This window comes from Heloderma suspectum, chromosome 2 (genome assembly GCF_057233095.1).
Source record: "Heloderma suspectum isolate Gila_16-S chromosome 2, 16-S_ref, whole genome shotgun sequence".
NCBI classification, from domain to species: domain Eukaryota; kingdom Metazoa; phylum Chordata; class Lepidosauria; order Squamata; family Helodermatidae; genus Heloderma; species Heloderma suspectum.
In genome coordinates this window covers 93,246,335-93,260,814 of record NC_139459.1, presented here as the reverse complement: position 1 = coordinate 93,260,814, position 14,480 = coordinate 93,246,335, and the positions used below count along the sequence as shown (strand labels likewise).

General features: G+C 43.9%; 1 protein-coding gene across 2 annotated transcripts in view; it reads left to right on the top strand.

Annotated features, from left to right (window-relative positions):
* The first annotated feature begins 10,874 nt into the window (after window positions 1–10,874).
* Window positions 10,875–14,480, top strand: part of NAA35 (N-alpha-acetyltransferase 35, NatC auxiliary subunit) — a 30,833-nt gene continuing 27,227 nt past the window's right edge. The window contains exons 1-3 of one of the 2 annotated variants that reach the window (XM_084834164.1): window positions 10,875–10,935; window positions 11,445–11,578; window positions 14,280–14,313. In XM_084834164.1, the coding sequence (XP_084690290.1) occupies window positions 11,455–11,578; window positions 14,280–14,313 (158 nt within the window). In that variant the 5' untranslated portion in view covers window positions 10,875–10,935; window positions 11,445–11,454. Of the gene's footprint in view, window positions 11,058–11,444; window positions 11,579–14,279; window positions 14,314–14,480 lie in introns of both variants that reach the window. The other variant, XM_084834163.1, reaches the window with a different exon arrangement.

Genomic DNA, 14,480 nt, shown 5'->3' with positions numbered 1-14,480 from the left:
AGGCGCGCACGCGCGCGCTCCCCGCCCACGGCAGGCGGTTAAACGCCTTTCCCCTTGAATTGCGGCTCTCCCTCCCGCCCTCCCGCCACCCGCCCCTACAGGGGGAAGGGGGAATGGTCTTGCCTTCCTTCAGCACAGACCCATCGTTCCCACTCGCCCCCCGTTTAAGTCGTCCGTGGTAGCCGCTCCCTGGCAGCCGGTGCCACCGCCTCTAGAAAAGGGGTTGGGGAGAATGGTGGGGCGCCCAGACTGTCCTTCAGTTTAAGGGTTGTGTGTTCCAGAGAGAGCAGCAGCAGCAGCATCTCTCTGGCTAAACCAATTTCAGATGTCTTGGCGGTTGTCCTGGTCGTGCACAGCATCCACCTTTCTAAAGAGAGAAAAGAAATACAAAATGGTGCAGTCATGGCTTATATTGAGGTAGCAGTAGGCAAGTTTTTGTTTCAGCAATCTAGGATGGAGATCCTGAAATAGAGTTCTGTGTAACTTGAAGCCTTTGACTACACAGAGAAGCCACTTCAATAATAGATACCGGCACACAGCGTTGTATTTCTTATTAGAAGGATGAGATGGCTGGATAGCATCACCGATGCAATGAATATGGACTTGAGCACGCTCCGGGAGAGAGCGCAGGACAGGAAGGCCTGGCGTGCTATGGTCCATGGGGCCACGAAGAGTCGGACACGGCTTAACGACTGAACAACAACAACAAGGGCTGCAAACTCCATCATTATTTATTCTTGCATTTTTGCCCTATGTATGTTCTAGTTCTTTTGCAGATCTGAATCATAGAATAGTCGGGGTTGGAAGGGGCCTATAAAACCATTGAGTCCAATCCCAATTTGGGTAACTATCATCAAATTTTCTAGAGGTTTTATAGTCCATTGCAGCAAAAACAACAAAGAATCATGTGGTACCATAAAGACCTTAAGAAGGTATTATGGCATTAGCTAAGTGGGCTGTAGTCTTCTAAGGGTGCAATCCTGTACACACACTTACCTAGGAGTAAGCACCATAGAATGCAATAGGGTGCTCAGTAGACCTTCATAGAAGTTGTGCTGTCTTTAAGGCACTACAAGACTCTGTTATATATGCAATTTGTCTTTTTTTGAAAGACGTTTTTGAGGTAACAGGCAGGTAAATGTACACACAAAACTACTGCAGGAATCAGTTTAACAGGTACAACATTATAAATGTTTAAACTCGAAACTCCCATAGCCAATTTAATTTCCCATTATCAAATGCCAGCCTAAGGCCCTGATCCTGAAGAAGCTCCACTTATGCACCAAGGCCATTCCATAAAGTTATCCATAGAAACGGGCAAGTATGTCTGGCTTGTAGTGCTTTTATTCTGCAGATAAATAGAAACACTCTACAGCCTTAATAAGTGGCGTGTTTACTGGAACATTTTAAAGAACATTAATGCACTGTTAACAGCAAACCAGCAGCAGTCTCACTTATGTGAAGCATAGAATGTCGTTAAAGTATTAACATTTGAAAATGTTTCATAATACCATTTCTAGTGTGTCTTCACAAGTTTCCCCGTTGTAGCTTAAATTAGGTTTCAAGGAATAGAATATATTTTATAGGGATATGAATATTCCTTTCTTTATGGGCTAAAATATAGTCCATTAGGAAAAAAAATTGACAAGACTGTTGTGAACCAGGCAAGGAGCTTCAGCAACTGGACTGTATAGAAATGTAATCAATCAATCCTGCTTTGACAAGGGACTTCAGCAGGAGAATTAGGGATATGCAATAGCCCCTAAAACTGCAATGCGCTAAGTAAAATTACTACTGATATCAATATCGCCTGGTGAAGTGAGCACAGAATTTTCCTAAAGATGGAGATGAGATCTCAGTGCACAGTGCATTTTAATAACAGACGTAACTGTAAGCAGAGATCTATGAAGGGAGCTTGGACCACTTTTTCCAGGCAGAACTTGCACAGTCCTGTGCATGTTTACACTCTTGCATTTCTGCAAGGTCAATTAAGAGAGCAACAACCTCTAAACATATTGTATGCTGTACATTCTAATAAGTAGCAGTCTATAGCAAAAGGTACAAGGCATGATGGGAGAGGGATAATATTCTGATGTACCTAATCTTTTAGATCATCAGAAAGGGAAACCTAACTATGAGTATATATCATGTAAATGATGTCCATCCCTGTTGTAACATATTTCTGCTTCCCCCCCCAAAAAAGGGGGGGGGGAAGCATAGCTTCAATCCGGAGATATGTTTAAGGCCCATTTCATCAGTGTGACAAGTTAGCTTTGACTAATTTAAGCCCCACTGATTTCATTGGGATTTGGGGACAGCTAACTGATTGCCTTTTCTTGAAACAGTAAGCCTAAATAATACATGATGAGGTCTCAACAGTGGTGACAATCTTTCTTTGATGTGGGAATAACCTCAAGTAGGGAAATTCCCAGGTTCTCTGAAAGCCAAAGCAGACATCATGGGCATTGCTACATTTGTTGTTCGCTTGTCTGCCCCATTCATGTATTAAACATGGGGTGGGATTAGGATTGGGGACTAATTTTAACAACAAAAGGGGTGTGTGGGTAAGGGGAGCTGAACCCTCTCCTCTCTTACCTCCCCATGTTCTCTTGTTCCAGGCACAGTTTCCCAGCCAAGTTTGGATATCAGAATGGGCCACTCTGGGAAAGAAGTGCCTGAAGCAATGGCATGCAAGAAGGCAAGGTGGAAAAGTAAGGCAGCATTCAGCTTCCCTCAGCTGTGCACCCCTTTTGATTAAAAATTAAGCCCTTACCTGCTGACTTATATGTGGACTGGACATATATGTGAATTTAAAAATGGTGGCTGCCCTTTCTACCCCGATATCTAGTTTAGCCTTCAGATAAGAGACAGTAGAGCTAATGTGAAAATATCCAAGATATATACTAATAATTGGGGAAAGGGGATGGTTGACAATCTTATCAAACAAAAACATGTTCTTTGTGTACATAGTGTGGCTTTGAAATTTTTACTGCAAAAACAGTAACAACCTTTAAGAAAAAGGATAATTAGAAGAACAACCTCTGATGTATTGTCACTTGCCCCAATCCTCTGAGCAGTGAGAATGTCTAGGAATGCAGCACTTAACCTGAGTTTGGTTTCCTTTGGAATAAGGTCACAGGAGGCTTAGAAGCATTTTGTAATATTTAATGTACAAATATATACATTGAGCATAGGTGGAGGTACAGCATTAAACACACCACGGATGTCCCAAAGTTCATTCCAAAGGCTGTTTCTTCACACAAGACCCCTAGTTTACACAGTCCCCAGCTGGGAGGGGGAAAGAGGCATACCATTTAGATCTTTGGTGGCTATTGGTAAAGACAGCCATTAGGGGCCATCAGCTAATTTCCATAAGACAAGGGAAGCTGCCATGCTAAACTTGTCCAACCAATTTCACCATTTTAGAAGTCTCTTCTGACAGTCTTATTTCAAGTTGGAACAGATCCTGGGAGATCATTCAGCTCAACTCCAATTTCATAACAGTATGCTATTTCATTATAAACTGTTGCAGGGCAATAGTAAAATGAAGTTGATACTTTTCCTATTGGCTTGCAGTGGTTTATACGGACAGTATGTAAACATAGTTAATAACTAAATAATAAATTCATAATTCAATAGATCATCTGTTTTGTTTGTTTCACCAGAAATTAATAAAAATGAATCACTACTCTCAGATGTCAAACTGAATTGGTGCTTTTATGCACATACATATACAGACTGAATGTGCATATATAAACAGAATGAACAAAAGGCCAGCCATCATCCAAGAGAGTGTTAAAGGGACTTAATCCTATAGAAATTAATGGTTTTAAGTACTCAATTCTCCGTTTGATCACGGCCTTTATTTTGGTGTTGACAACTAGAAAGTGTAAAACTGCTATATTGTAATGGTACTTGTAGTACATCTTCCAAAATCAGTATTCCAATAATTAGAAGAAAGGAGAGCACATAGAACAGCATATAACAAAACAAACATTTTGAACCACAATCCTACAAAAATATTATAAAATTGTATGAAGGGACAACGGGTGCACATCATTGCACAAAGTACCTTTCAACCTTTTCCATTATTGCAGGAGCTGCACCTTGTTCTAGAAAGTGATTGCCTTGCCACAATTATGCATGTTTTAGTAAATCCTATAATTAATTATATGTGGGGCTGCCTTTGAAAAATGTTTGGAAACTTCAGCTGGTCCAGGATACACCAGACAAGTTGTTAACAGAGACATGACATGAGAAATACATTTTCCTTGTTCATAACATTTTTATGACTTCTGGTTTGATTTGGGGAACAATTCAAAGTGCTGGCTTTAATTTATAAAGGTCTAAACCCAGGGTGTACAACCTTTTCAGCCATGCAAAAGGCTGTATGTGATGCTGGGTCAGGGGCTGCACGCATACACACATACAGATATATATGCACATGTATATACATACACACGCACACACATAGACATGTATGTTCCAGTAACCTTGAGTATCCCAGCCCTCATTGTCCTCAGACCAATCCCTCAGACTAGCACTCCTCCTGCAGCAAAGAAGATGTGTCTGTGGGGATGCCATGCTGAAATCTCCAGAAAACAACAATGCTGCTTGTACAGCCAGTCCTCTTGCACGTCTTACTTCGGCCAGCACAATAATCACAACCACTTCATAACATGTTCTGAGCGAAATGAACCCTCACGGGCACCATCCAATACCATGGCAACCTGCTATAGTCCATAGAGACGGCAATGGCAGAAGTGACTGTATGGTACATTTGATGACATATTGGGGGCATCCATGGAGGGCCACACTTAAAGCCTTTAGAGGCTGCATGTGGGGCCATGAGTTGTGTACCCTGGCTCTAAACTGTTCGGAGCCAGAGTGTCTGAAGGACTGCCTTCGCCTGTATGAATTTGCCCAGCAGTTCTGAATCCTTTCTCTGGGAATCCCAACACTCAGATGTTAAGCTGATGGCTACCAGGAAGAGGGCCTTTTCAGTAGTGGTGCCCCAATCAGGTGCCCCAAGATATTTTGTCCAAAGTGAACCCCAAATTTATTTATTTATTTATTAAAAACATTTATATACTGCCATTAATCCATAAATTGCCCGGTTATATACTGCCCTTAAACAGAGTTGTGTACAATCAAGATTTATATGATAATAATTAAAGCACATATATTTAAAAGCAGAGTTAAAAATGACAGTTTAAAATGCCTGGGTAAATAAAAATGTTTTTGTCTGGCACCAAAAAGATTGCAATGTAGGCACCAGGTGAGCCTCTTCCTGAAGGGCATTCCATAGTTAGGGTGCCACTGCTAAAAAAAAGCTCTCTGCCTTGTGGTTGAATAACATACCTCTGATAAAGGGGACATTTGGAAAAGGACCTCAGCAGAAAATCTTCATGCCCTGGCAATGTGGCTCCTTCCAGTATGTAGGATCTAAGCCATTTAGAGCTTTAAAGTACCAGAACCCTGAATTGGGCCTGGGAGTGAGCAGACAACCAATTCAGTTCTTTTGGAAGAGATGTGATGTACATCAACCTTGCCATACCAGTCAAAAGGCTGGTTGCCATATGCTGCACCAACTGACACTTCTAAGTCATCTTCAAGGGCAGCCCCATGTATAACACACTGCAGTAATCTGACTAGGAGGTTACCAGAGCATGGATCACCATGGCCAGACCAGCCACATGGAGGAATGGCTGCAGCTGGCGAACCGGCCAAAGTGAATCACCTGTGCTTGTAGTGACAAAGAAGGATCTAAGAGTAACCACAAACTTCATAACTGCTCTTTCAGGGGGAGTGCAACCCTTTCCAAAACAGACCGAACACCAATCCCCAGCCCCCCAAACCATCTACCCACTGTGCCTCCATCTTGTCAGGATTCTATTTCAGCTTATTGGCCTTCATTCAACCCATTACCATATCAAGGCACCGATTCAGCACTTTCACAGCCTCCGCTGACTCATATGACAAGGAGAAAGAGAGCTGAGTGTCACCAGCATACTGATGACACCTCACTGCAAACACCCAGATGACTTGTCCCAGTGGCGTCATGTAAATGTGAAAAAGTATGGGGTGATAAGAGTTGAGCAGAACCCCACCCCCAACCACCACCACCATAATGCTACCTTCTGGAGTTGACCCTGCAGATAGGAGCATAATCACTATATTACCATGCCTTGCATCCCCAAGCCCACAGGGTTCGTTCAGGATACCATGGTTGATGGTATCAAAAGCTGGTAAGAGATCTAGAAGAATTAACAAATGGCACCCCTTCTGTTAGGTGAACATTTTAACAAGTCTTGGTGAAACAGTCAGACACCAATTACGGCCAATCTCCCTGTGCCCCTGCCCCGGCCTAGTGCTGCCTGAAGCAGGACACTTCACTCTGCTTGCATGACCTGCCTGGGCTTGATAGCAATTGTGGAACTTTTCTCCCAGCCGTAATCATGGGGCATCTTCATTACATTTAGAGGTCAGGTTTAAGTCTTTTCTTTGCCTGACGTTTTAACAGTTATTCGATTTTACTGCTTTTAACTGTTGTTATTGTCATCTTTACTGTAGTTTTACGTATACTTTGATTATTTTATTTTTAAACTGTTAATTTTTGTTATAGGTTTCTGATAATGTTTTCTGTTGTATTTGTAAGCCAACTTGAATGCTTCTGTAGTAGAAAAACAGGATACACATTTCTGAAATTTCAAAAGAATTGCCTAAGAATATCTCAAGCATCATTAAGTTTTGTTTCTGAATGCTTCCTGAATAGGAAAAGTGGCAATCTTTAAATAACAAACAGAAATAACCCAGCCTTTGGGAATAAAAGGAACATACTAATAATAGGCTGCAGCAGGTTACCTTCTTTCCCACGATAGTACATTTTTCTTGGATCGTTTACACATTCCTCATCATTTTCTAAGCAATGGAATATGTTGTTTATCTTAATTTTGCTACAGTTTTACATTAATTAATTGTATTGTTATCTATTTTCAATTGTTGGAAATGTATTTCTTGTTTTCAGGAATAATATTCCCTGTTACAATCAATTTGTGTTGATTGCAATCAGAATGTCTTTTGAAACAAGCAAACATTTTTCAGGATATAAAAGGCTCAGGTTGTAATCCTATACAAACTTACTAGGGAGTAAGCCCCATTAAAAACTGTGGAACTTATGTCTGAGTAAACATGCATTGGATTGCATTGTAAATCGCACCAATAAGTTTTATTGGAATTAGCCAAAATATTTGGAACTTGAGCTCTGAAAAATTGTATGTGTCTGCATTTCTGCAGCTCAAAGTCATATTTATATTTTAGGAGTTCTTGGAAACTGCACACTGGAGGGATTGCATAATGAAGTCTATTTATAGATCACTGAAAAATTAATACCAGTACTGTGTATGTTTCTGAAATGTGAAAGTAAAATTATGATATACTTATATAAAATGCAGTTAGTATTAATTTAGGGACAGGGCCCTGACCATTCTGTGGCTTATTGTGGCACATTTGCCATTTAACCACACTCTCCACCCCATCCACTATAAAGTGAGTTTTCTGGCAAAGGAGATGAAAGCCCATTCTTTGGGAGAGCAACAACAGAAAGAAGGGAGGGAATCCACCATATCCTCTTGAGAAGATGTCCACTATCTCAAGCACCGCAGCACCAGGATCTGAGTCCTGCAGCACCTCCCTGGGATAAGAGGTAAGAGGAGAAGCTCTAGAACAGGGGTGGGCAGAAGGTAGATCTCCAGTAGTTTGGGACTTCAACTCCCAGAAGTCCCTGCCAGCATGGCCAATGGTCAGGAACGCTGGGATATGAAGTCTAAAACATCTGGAGATCTACTTTCTGCTCTAGAAGACCACACAAGTAACACCACTACCACTTTGAGTCTGCATTTCTGATTCCATGAACTGTTTCCATCAGCAGCAGCCTAGGCTGGACCTCAGAGCATACAGACGTGTGTTGCCAGAGTATAAAGCAATTTTGTGAATCCTTGGACTATAAATGTTTACTTTTCTATTTTATTTTGTGTATTCTAAATGTGGTACTGGTCTTTGTTGCCGCTTTTAGCTTGTTGTAAATGTGTTTCGGTTATTGTTTTTATGCTTTTAATATTTTAGAAGCCACTTCAAGTGACTCCTTTTTTAGAGGGGAAAAGCGGGGAATAAATTCCTTAAATAAGAAATAAGGTTATATATTTGCAGTTTTCTATTGAATATAGGCTTGCTTTTTCTAAATAGGCATGTGGAACCTGCAACAAACAACTGCAGTATCAAGTGCTCTTGTTCACTGACAAGTCAGACAGCCATGCCCTCTTCCAGGATACTACATCCCACTCCCCCATCCCACCTGGTCACGTCTAATTTGAATGACTGAAGACCACTACTCTTCCACTTCATTTTGGGGCTCTGAACATGCAGACACTGACTTGGTTCACACGATCACTTATTTAAGCCACAGTGGGCTGTGTGGTGTGTGCATGCAGCCATTTTTAACATTAATTCCCCAGCGGTGGGTTGCTATGGTTTGTTGTGTTGCCCAAACCCGTGTGGCAGGGGTTGTTTGAGGGTTAAACAACTGTCAGACCAAGGGTTATTTGAGGTTTGCTTAAGCCGCACACAACCCCTGCCACCTGAGTTTGGACAACATGACAAACCATGGTCACATGCATGCACTGCAACCCACCATTACTTGGATAAGCCACTGTGGCCTACAGTGATCATGGGAACCGGCTGACTTCACCATCAAATCAGGGTTTTTTTCTCCCCTCTACTGCTCTCCCCCCTCCTGCTTTTAGTAACATCTTGCCTGATAAAGAGATCTCAAAAGCTTATAAATCTTTGGTGATCTTTTGGTTGGCCTAATAAAGATATTAGACTAATAAGGACTTTGGAATTTTTCTTATTGTCAACACAGATTCCTTTGTTTTTCTGGTTCCTGGAAAATAGGTGGGAATTTTCCCTCTTGAATAAAAGGAAACATTTTCTTGAATTAAATGTTATTAAGCAGATGTTATCTCTTAAATGTTAATTCCAAATTGTAAGTTATCTACCTGACACATGGATTCTAAGAGTTAATGAGAAATATGCTGATGAACAAAAGCAACCTGAGGAAGATTTAAATACTGATTAGCCATCACCAAACCATCCAAGGACTAGCAGAGAGATATGCTACCTTTAATTTGTGCTTAAGGAAGACACATTAATACAGGAGGAAGCCAGACATGAGTAAAAACCAGGCTAACCCATGAATGAGGGACAAGGCTTTTTCAGTAGTAGCACCAACACTGTGGCATGTTCTTGGGGAAACTGGGCTGGCTTCCTTTCTTTCAGCCTGTGCCCTAGGTGGACATCTTGTGGTTCTCCAGATACTGTTAGACTTACAACTGCCATCAACCCTAGCCAGCATAGCCAGTGGTGAGGGATGATGGGAGCTGCAGTCCCACAACATCTAGAGTGCCATAAGTTTCCCACCTCTGCAGATGAATGCCAATACAATCTTATTTTGCCAGGCTTTTGGATTGTTTTAACTTTACACCTTGTTGCTACACATGCTTTTAAATGTTGCTGTTTTTAAACTCCCAGTTCTTTGTATTTTATTGCATATATTTGTATTTATGTTGTAAGCCACCTTGGGTGCTCTTGCTGCCAAGTGGCAGGATATAAAACATCTAAATAACCCAGAAACAAGATAAATATTTCGAAATGTAGTGGGAGATTTAACTAAGGAGACCAAAGGTTCTGAAACAATCTCAAAACCAACAGAGCTGGAACCTGAATGTAAGTTTAGAAGCAGAGAAATATCAGGGTTATCACATTTGTACCAGAAACTAACTTCTCTGTTTCATCCATCCTGAAATATGAGGATAACAATGGATTACGTTATAGGTTATATTGGTGTAAACTACTCTCTCAGCATCGTCTCGCCATCTGAAAATGGAGGAAACAACTACATTGCAGGGTTGTCATAAGCCACTCCCTCAGCTTTGCATCCACCCACCACACATACATACACCTGCAACGTGGACATTACAGGGTGACTGTAACCCATTCTCTTTCAGCACCAGTTTTCCCCAACAATATAGGGATAACACTGGCCAACGCTGCAGAGTTGTCAGCTGCACTTCCTATCCCCACCCCTGCAAAGTGGGGATAACATAGACTACATTATAAGGTTGCTGTAAGCCACACACCCTCTTCCCCCTTCCTGCAACATATAATACGGGAATTACTACACTGGACTTCCTTACAGGGTTGCTGTAAGCAACCTTCCCCAACGCGTTGCCGTCAGATGTGTTGGGACTACTACTCCCACAAACCTCAGCCAGAGGATTGTGGGAGTAGTAGTCCCAACACATCCGCAGGGCTACAGGTTGGGGAAGGCTGTCATAAGCAATTCTCTTTCAGCCTCACACCAGCAATTGCAGGGCATTTTTTTTAAAGTTTAAAAACGATAGCAACCTATATTTCCCACACACACGACCTGAGTTTTGAAAGAGCAAGAATGCCTGTCTTTGCTCCCGGGTTTTGTTTTCGGAGCGGGGTGGTGAGGGTGGGACACCAATGCTGCGCAGTCACCGCAAGGATAAAATAGGGATTTTCCCTGTTCCCTCCTATTAGCAGCTGCCATTGTTGCTACTCTAATGAGAGATAGCCGAGGTAACAACAACGCGAGAAACTGCAAACAAAGCAGCAAACCCGGCCTGCGGATGACAATTTTCAGTTCTTCGCTTTCGTATCTCTAGGGGGGAAAGGAAGTCCGGTGCTCCTCACGCCGCTGCTTCCGAAGTCCGCTCGTCGGCAAGGGGCTCCCGCGCACGCGCAGCAGCAAGCGGCGTCGCGCCTGCCCTTTCGCTCTATGGTCGGTGCCTGAGAGTGGAAGGGGAAGTGGAAGTCCTCGGCCGGCTGCGTGAGGCGGAGGCAGCGGGCTCGGTGAGCGCCGCGGCCAGCTGGGCGCTCCGCCCCCGCGCCCTCGGGTAGGGAAGGAGCAGTTACGGGGCCGAGAAGCCGCATTCCGTCACTCGGGGCAGCAGCAGCGGCGGCAGCAGCAGCAGGTGGGAGGCCCGGAGCAATCCCCGTAGCGTCCTGGTTACACTGGCGGGCGGCTGCAGCCGAGGCATCCTTCTCAACTCTGCCCGGGGGCTGAGCAAGATCCCCGCCCCATCTGGCTGGCTGGAGGTCCACAGCTGACGCGAAGAGGCTTGTGCTAACCAGCCCCGGCCACTAGCCCAGGCTTCTCATCCGCTCCCGCACCATGACGGGACTCTTTCAGTCTCGGCTGTTTTAAACATCGGGGGAGCGGAAGATCGGCACAACTGAGGTCCTCGTCAGATACGGCCGTGTCCCCTGTTCCCCCTGCCCACCCACGCACCCCACTCTCAGTTTCTGAAGAACCACGTTTGAATGTTTTTTGTTTTTTATTGTCCAACGTTTTATTGCAGGTGTAAGAACATGGTTATGAAGGCTTCCGTAGAAGATGATGATTCAGGATGGGAGCTCAATATACCTGAGAAGATGGAAAAGAGTAACACAAGCTGGATAGATATTACCCAGGACTTTGAAGATTGCTGTAGAGGTAAATCATGCTGGCTGGCTGGGAAATGGCAGGAATGAGATTTCCGGAGGTAGATAGGTAGCATCAGGAAGCTTATTGTAATGCTGGAGGTTATGAAACCAACAGACGTTTCTGGAGAGGAACATAGGACTACAGGAAACGGCCGTATACTGAATCAGACCACTGGTCCATCTAGCCCGGTCAACACTGACTGGCAGCAGCTCTAGGGTTTCAGGCAGGAGATCTTCCAGCCCTAGCTGGAGATGCTTGGGATTGAACCTAGGACCTTCTCATGCAAAGCATTCGCTGTACCTTTGAGCTATGGTCCCATCTCTGTTGCCAACTGTTACTTCAGGCAAAGCCCAACAGTTTCTGACTGCTCTTGGGGGTGGAGTCTGTTGCCAAAGTTCTCAGACCTAAGGTCTACACCTTTTGTACGTTCTTAGAACATACGCCTGCTCTCCGTGCATGGTAGGAAAGCCAAGTGGACAGTTTGTTACAGATAATTCCAAGAATAATTAATAAACAAAGTTACATACCCAGAGGAGCACCAGAGACAGATTCACTAGCTCCATTCAGGTGTTCCTAGTCTATGGATAGTAAACATGCTAGGAGGGGGGGCGTACTAGGCCTGTCCCTCCATCATCACTTTGTTCACCCTCTACATGTGGAGGGGACTTGGTGAAGAGAAGAACCTCCTCTATCCATGGGGGCTTTCCATGTTATCCAGAGCACTGATTTTCCAACATGCAAGCCCTATGCAGGTGTTCTGAACCTGAATAGAGCAAATATATGAGAAGAGGGAGTGCTCCAGCCCTGCCCCCCTCCTCGTGGGGTTCCATCATCTTCTCGTGGAGAGTGACTGTCTGAAGAGGAGAGCCTCCTATATCTGTGGAGGCTCTCCACATGAGCCAGAATGCTTAGTGGATGGCAACAAATGCAATGACAGAGGAGGTGGGGCTGGAGCGCTCCCTCTCCTCATCTCTTATCTCTATTCAGTTCCAAATGCCTGAATAGGGCTACAGATAGACCCTCATTATCATATGCAGACATAATAGCAGGCCTTCTATTATTCTTTCTGTCACGCTTACACCATTAATCTGTACCACTGCTGCTGCAGTTGGAGCAAGGTGAGGCTGATGCTTGGCAAGTATGCTGAGCCCCCATGCAAAGGCTGTTTATCTTTGCAACAGCAGCTAACCCCAAAGGGCGAAGCTCACATGAGGGGGTGGGCTGCTGGACATTGGGACTGGGAAAACCACCCACCCCCAGTCCCACTGGGCTGGAAACCGGGAGGGGACAGTCTGCTGGTGGCTGGCTAACGGGGAAGTGAGGCTCCCCAGTGCTTCTGCTCCTATGCCCATTTGATTAATAAAGCCAGATGGGAACTTAACAGAGAGTTTGGGGCCAAACTGAAGCTAAGACCAAACATCCTTTCAGGTTCCAGTCCTCAGTCTCCAGCAGCCCCTACTCACCAACCACTTTTCCCACTTTGCTGGGAGCCTGAAAGAAATGGAGGGTTGGCTGCTTAAGATTGGGAATTGGGAAAGCCAGGCTTTCTGCCACTGCCACCTGTGTTTGGCTAGGAAGGCAAGCCAGGTAGAAACGTGGAAGAGAGTTATGGGCCCGACTGAGACCAGGCACAAGACTCTCTTCTGCTTTCCTCCGCCACGATTGCCAGCATTCCAACCTATGTTCCAGCCATTTAGCTCAGTGGCAACTCCTCCTGGCCACGTTCCGAGATGTGAGGGAGACAGCCACTGGGAGGCTGTGTGTGGTGTCAATTTTGAATTTGTGTGATTGCACCAGCCTATAGGCCTCAGCTTGAGCAGTATGTGTGCATGAGCAATGTGCAAGTGCTCAAAATAAATGCTTTTTTAAAAAGAAAAAGCAATTGAGTGGGAAACTGGCCTTTCTTCCTTTCTTGTCTTGTCTGGCAAGTAGCCACGAGGTCAAAAAATCAGAGCCAGGCCAGACCTTTTTTCTAGTTGGCTGGCAACACTCTCAGAAGATTAGATGTCCTCCCCTGTTGTTCCCCTTGGTTATTCTTACCTTGTAGGCATGCGTGACTGCTCTCCTCCCTCTTTTTCTGGGAAGGGCTGTGATGACACCAGACCTCTTTGGCATGCTGGACCTTGATCCCTTGCTTTCTGTGAATTGATGAGGGAGTAATCCTATTGGGTTAGGTGGCTGCCTCCGAACTCGGAGGTGACTACCTATCCAGTTCAGGTCGGGCGGAGTGTAGAGGGGATCTTCTCAGAAGGAGAGTTCCACTGGATCAAAAGCTTTCCCATGATGGAACGAGCCCTTCTGTCTGTGGGATGCTTTTGCTGGATCCAGCCCATTGTTTTGGGGGGATGGGGTTGTGTGTTGTTTTATATGTCTAGTGTAATTGAATTCAGTTTTTGTTACAGATCCTAAGGACTTACAGGTAGGGTAATTATGAATAGATTTTCATAGTGTCTTGAATTAGTATAAATCTCAAGTGCTCTCCTATGTCCACTTGAACTCCTTAGTTAGCACAAAAGTGGACTTGATTGAAAAACATGTGCTACCTAAAGAAAATGGTGCTAAAGACATGGTTTTATCTTTATCCTTCCAGTTATATGCCAACATAGTCTGTTTTTCCTTTACCTTTGATTCTAGAATGGGCTTGTTGAATATTTATTTAAAGTATTTGAACACCTGTCTAATGAGCTGTTCGTTTTTAATTTCCTTCTAGAACTGAAGCTGGGAGAGTTACTTCATGACAAACTGTGAGTGTACCATAAGAATGCAACTTTCCAAAATGTATTTCTTGCAACTTAATCTGAAACAAATTCTTAGAAGTAAACTCTATTGATCTCAGTGATGCTTATTTCTAAGTGCAATTATTTATACAGTTACAGCCTTCCATATCTGTTAGCCATTTGAAGAACATTAA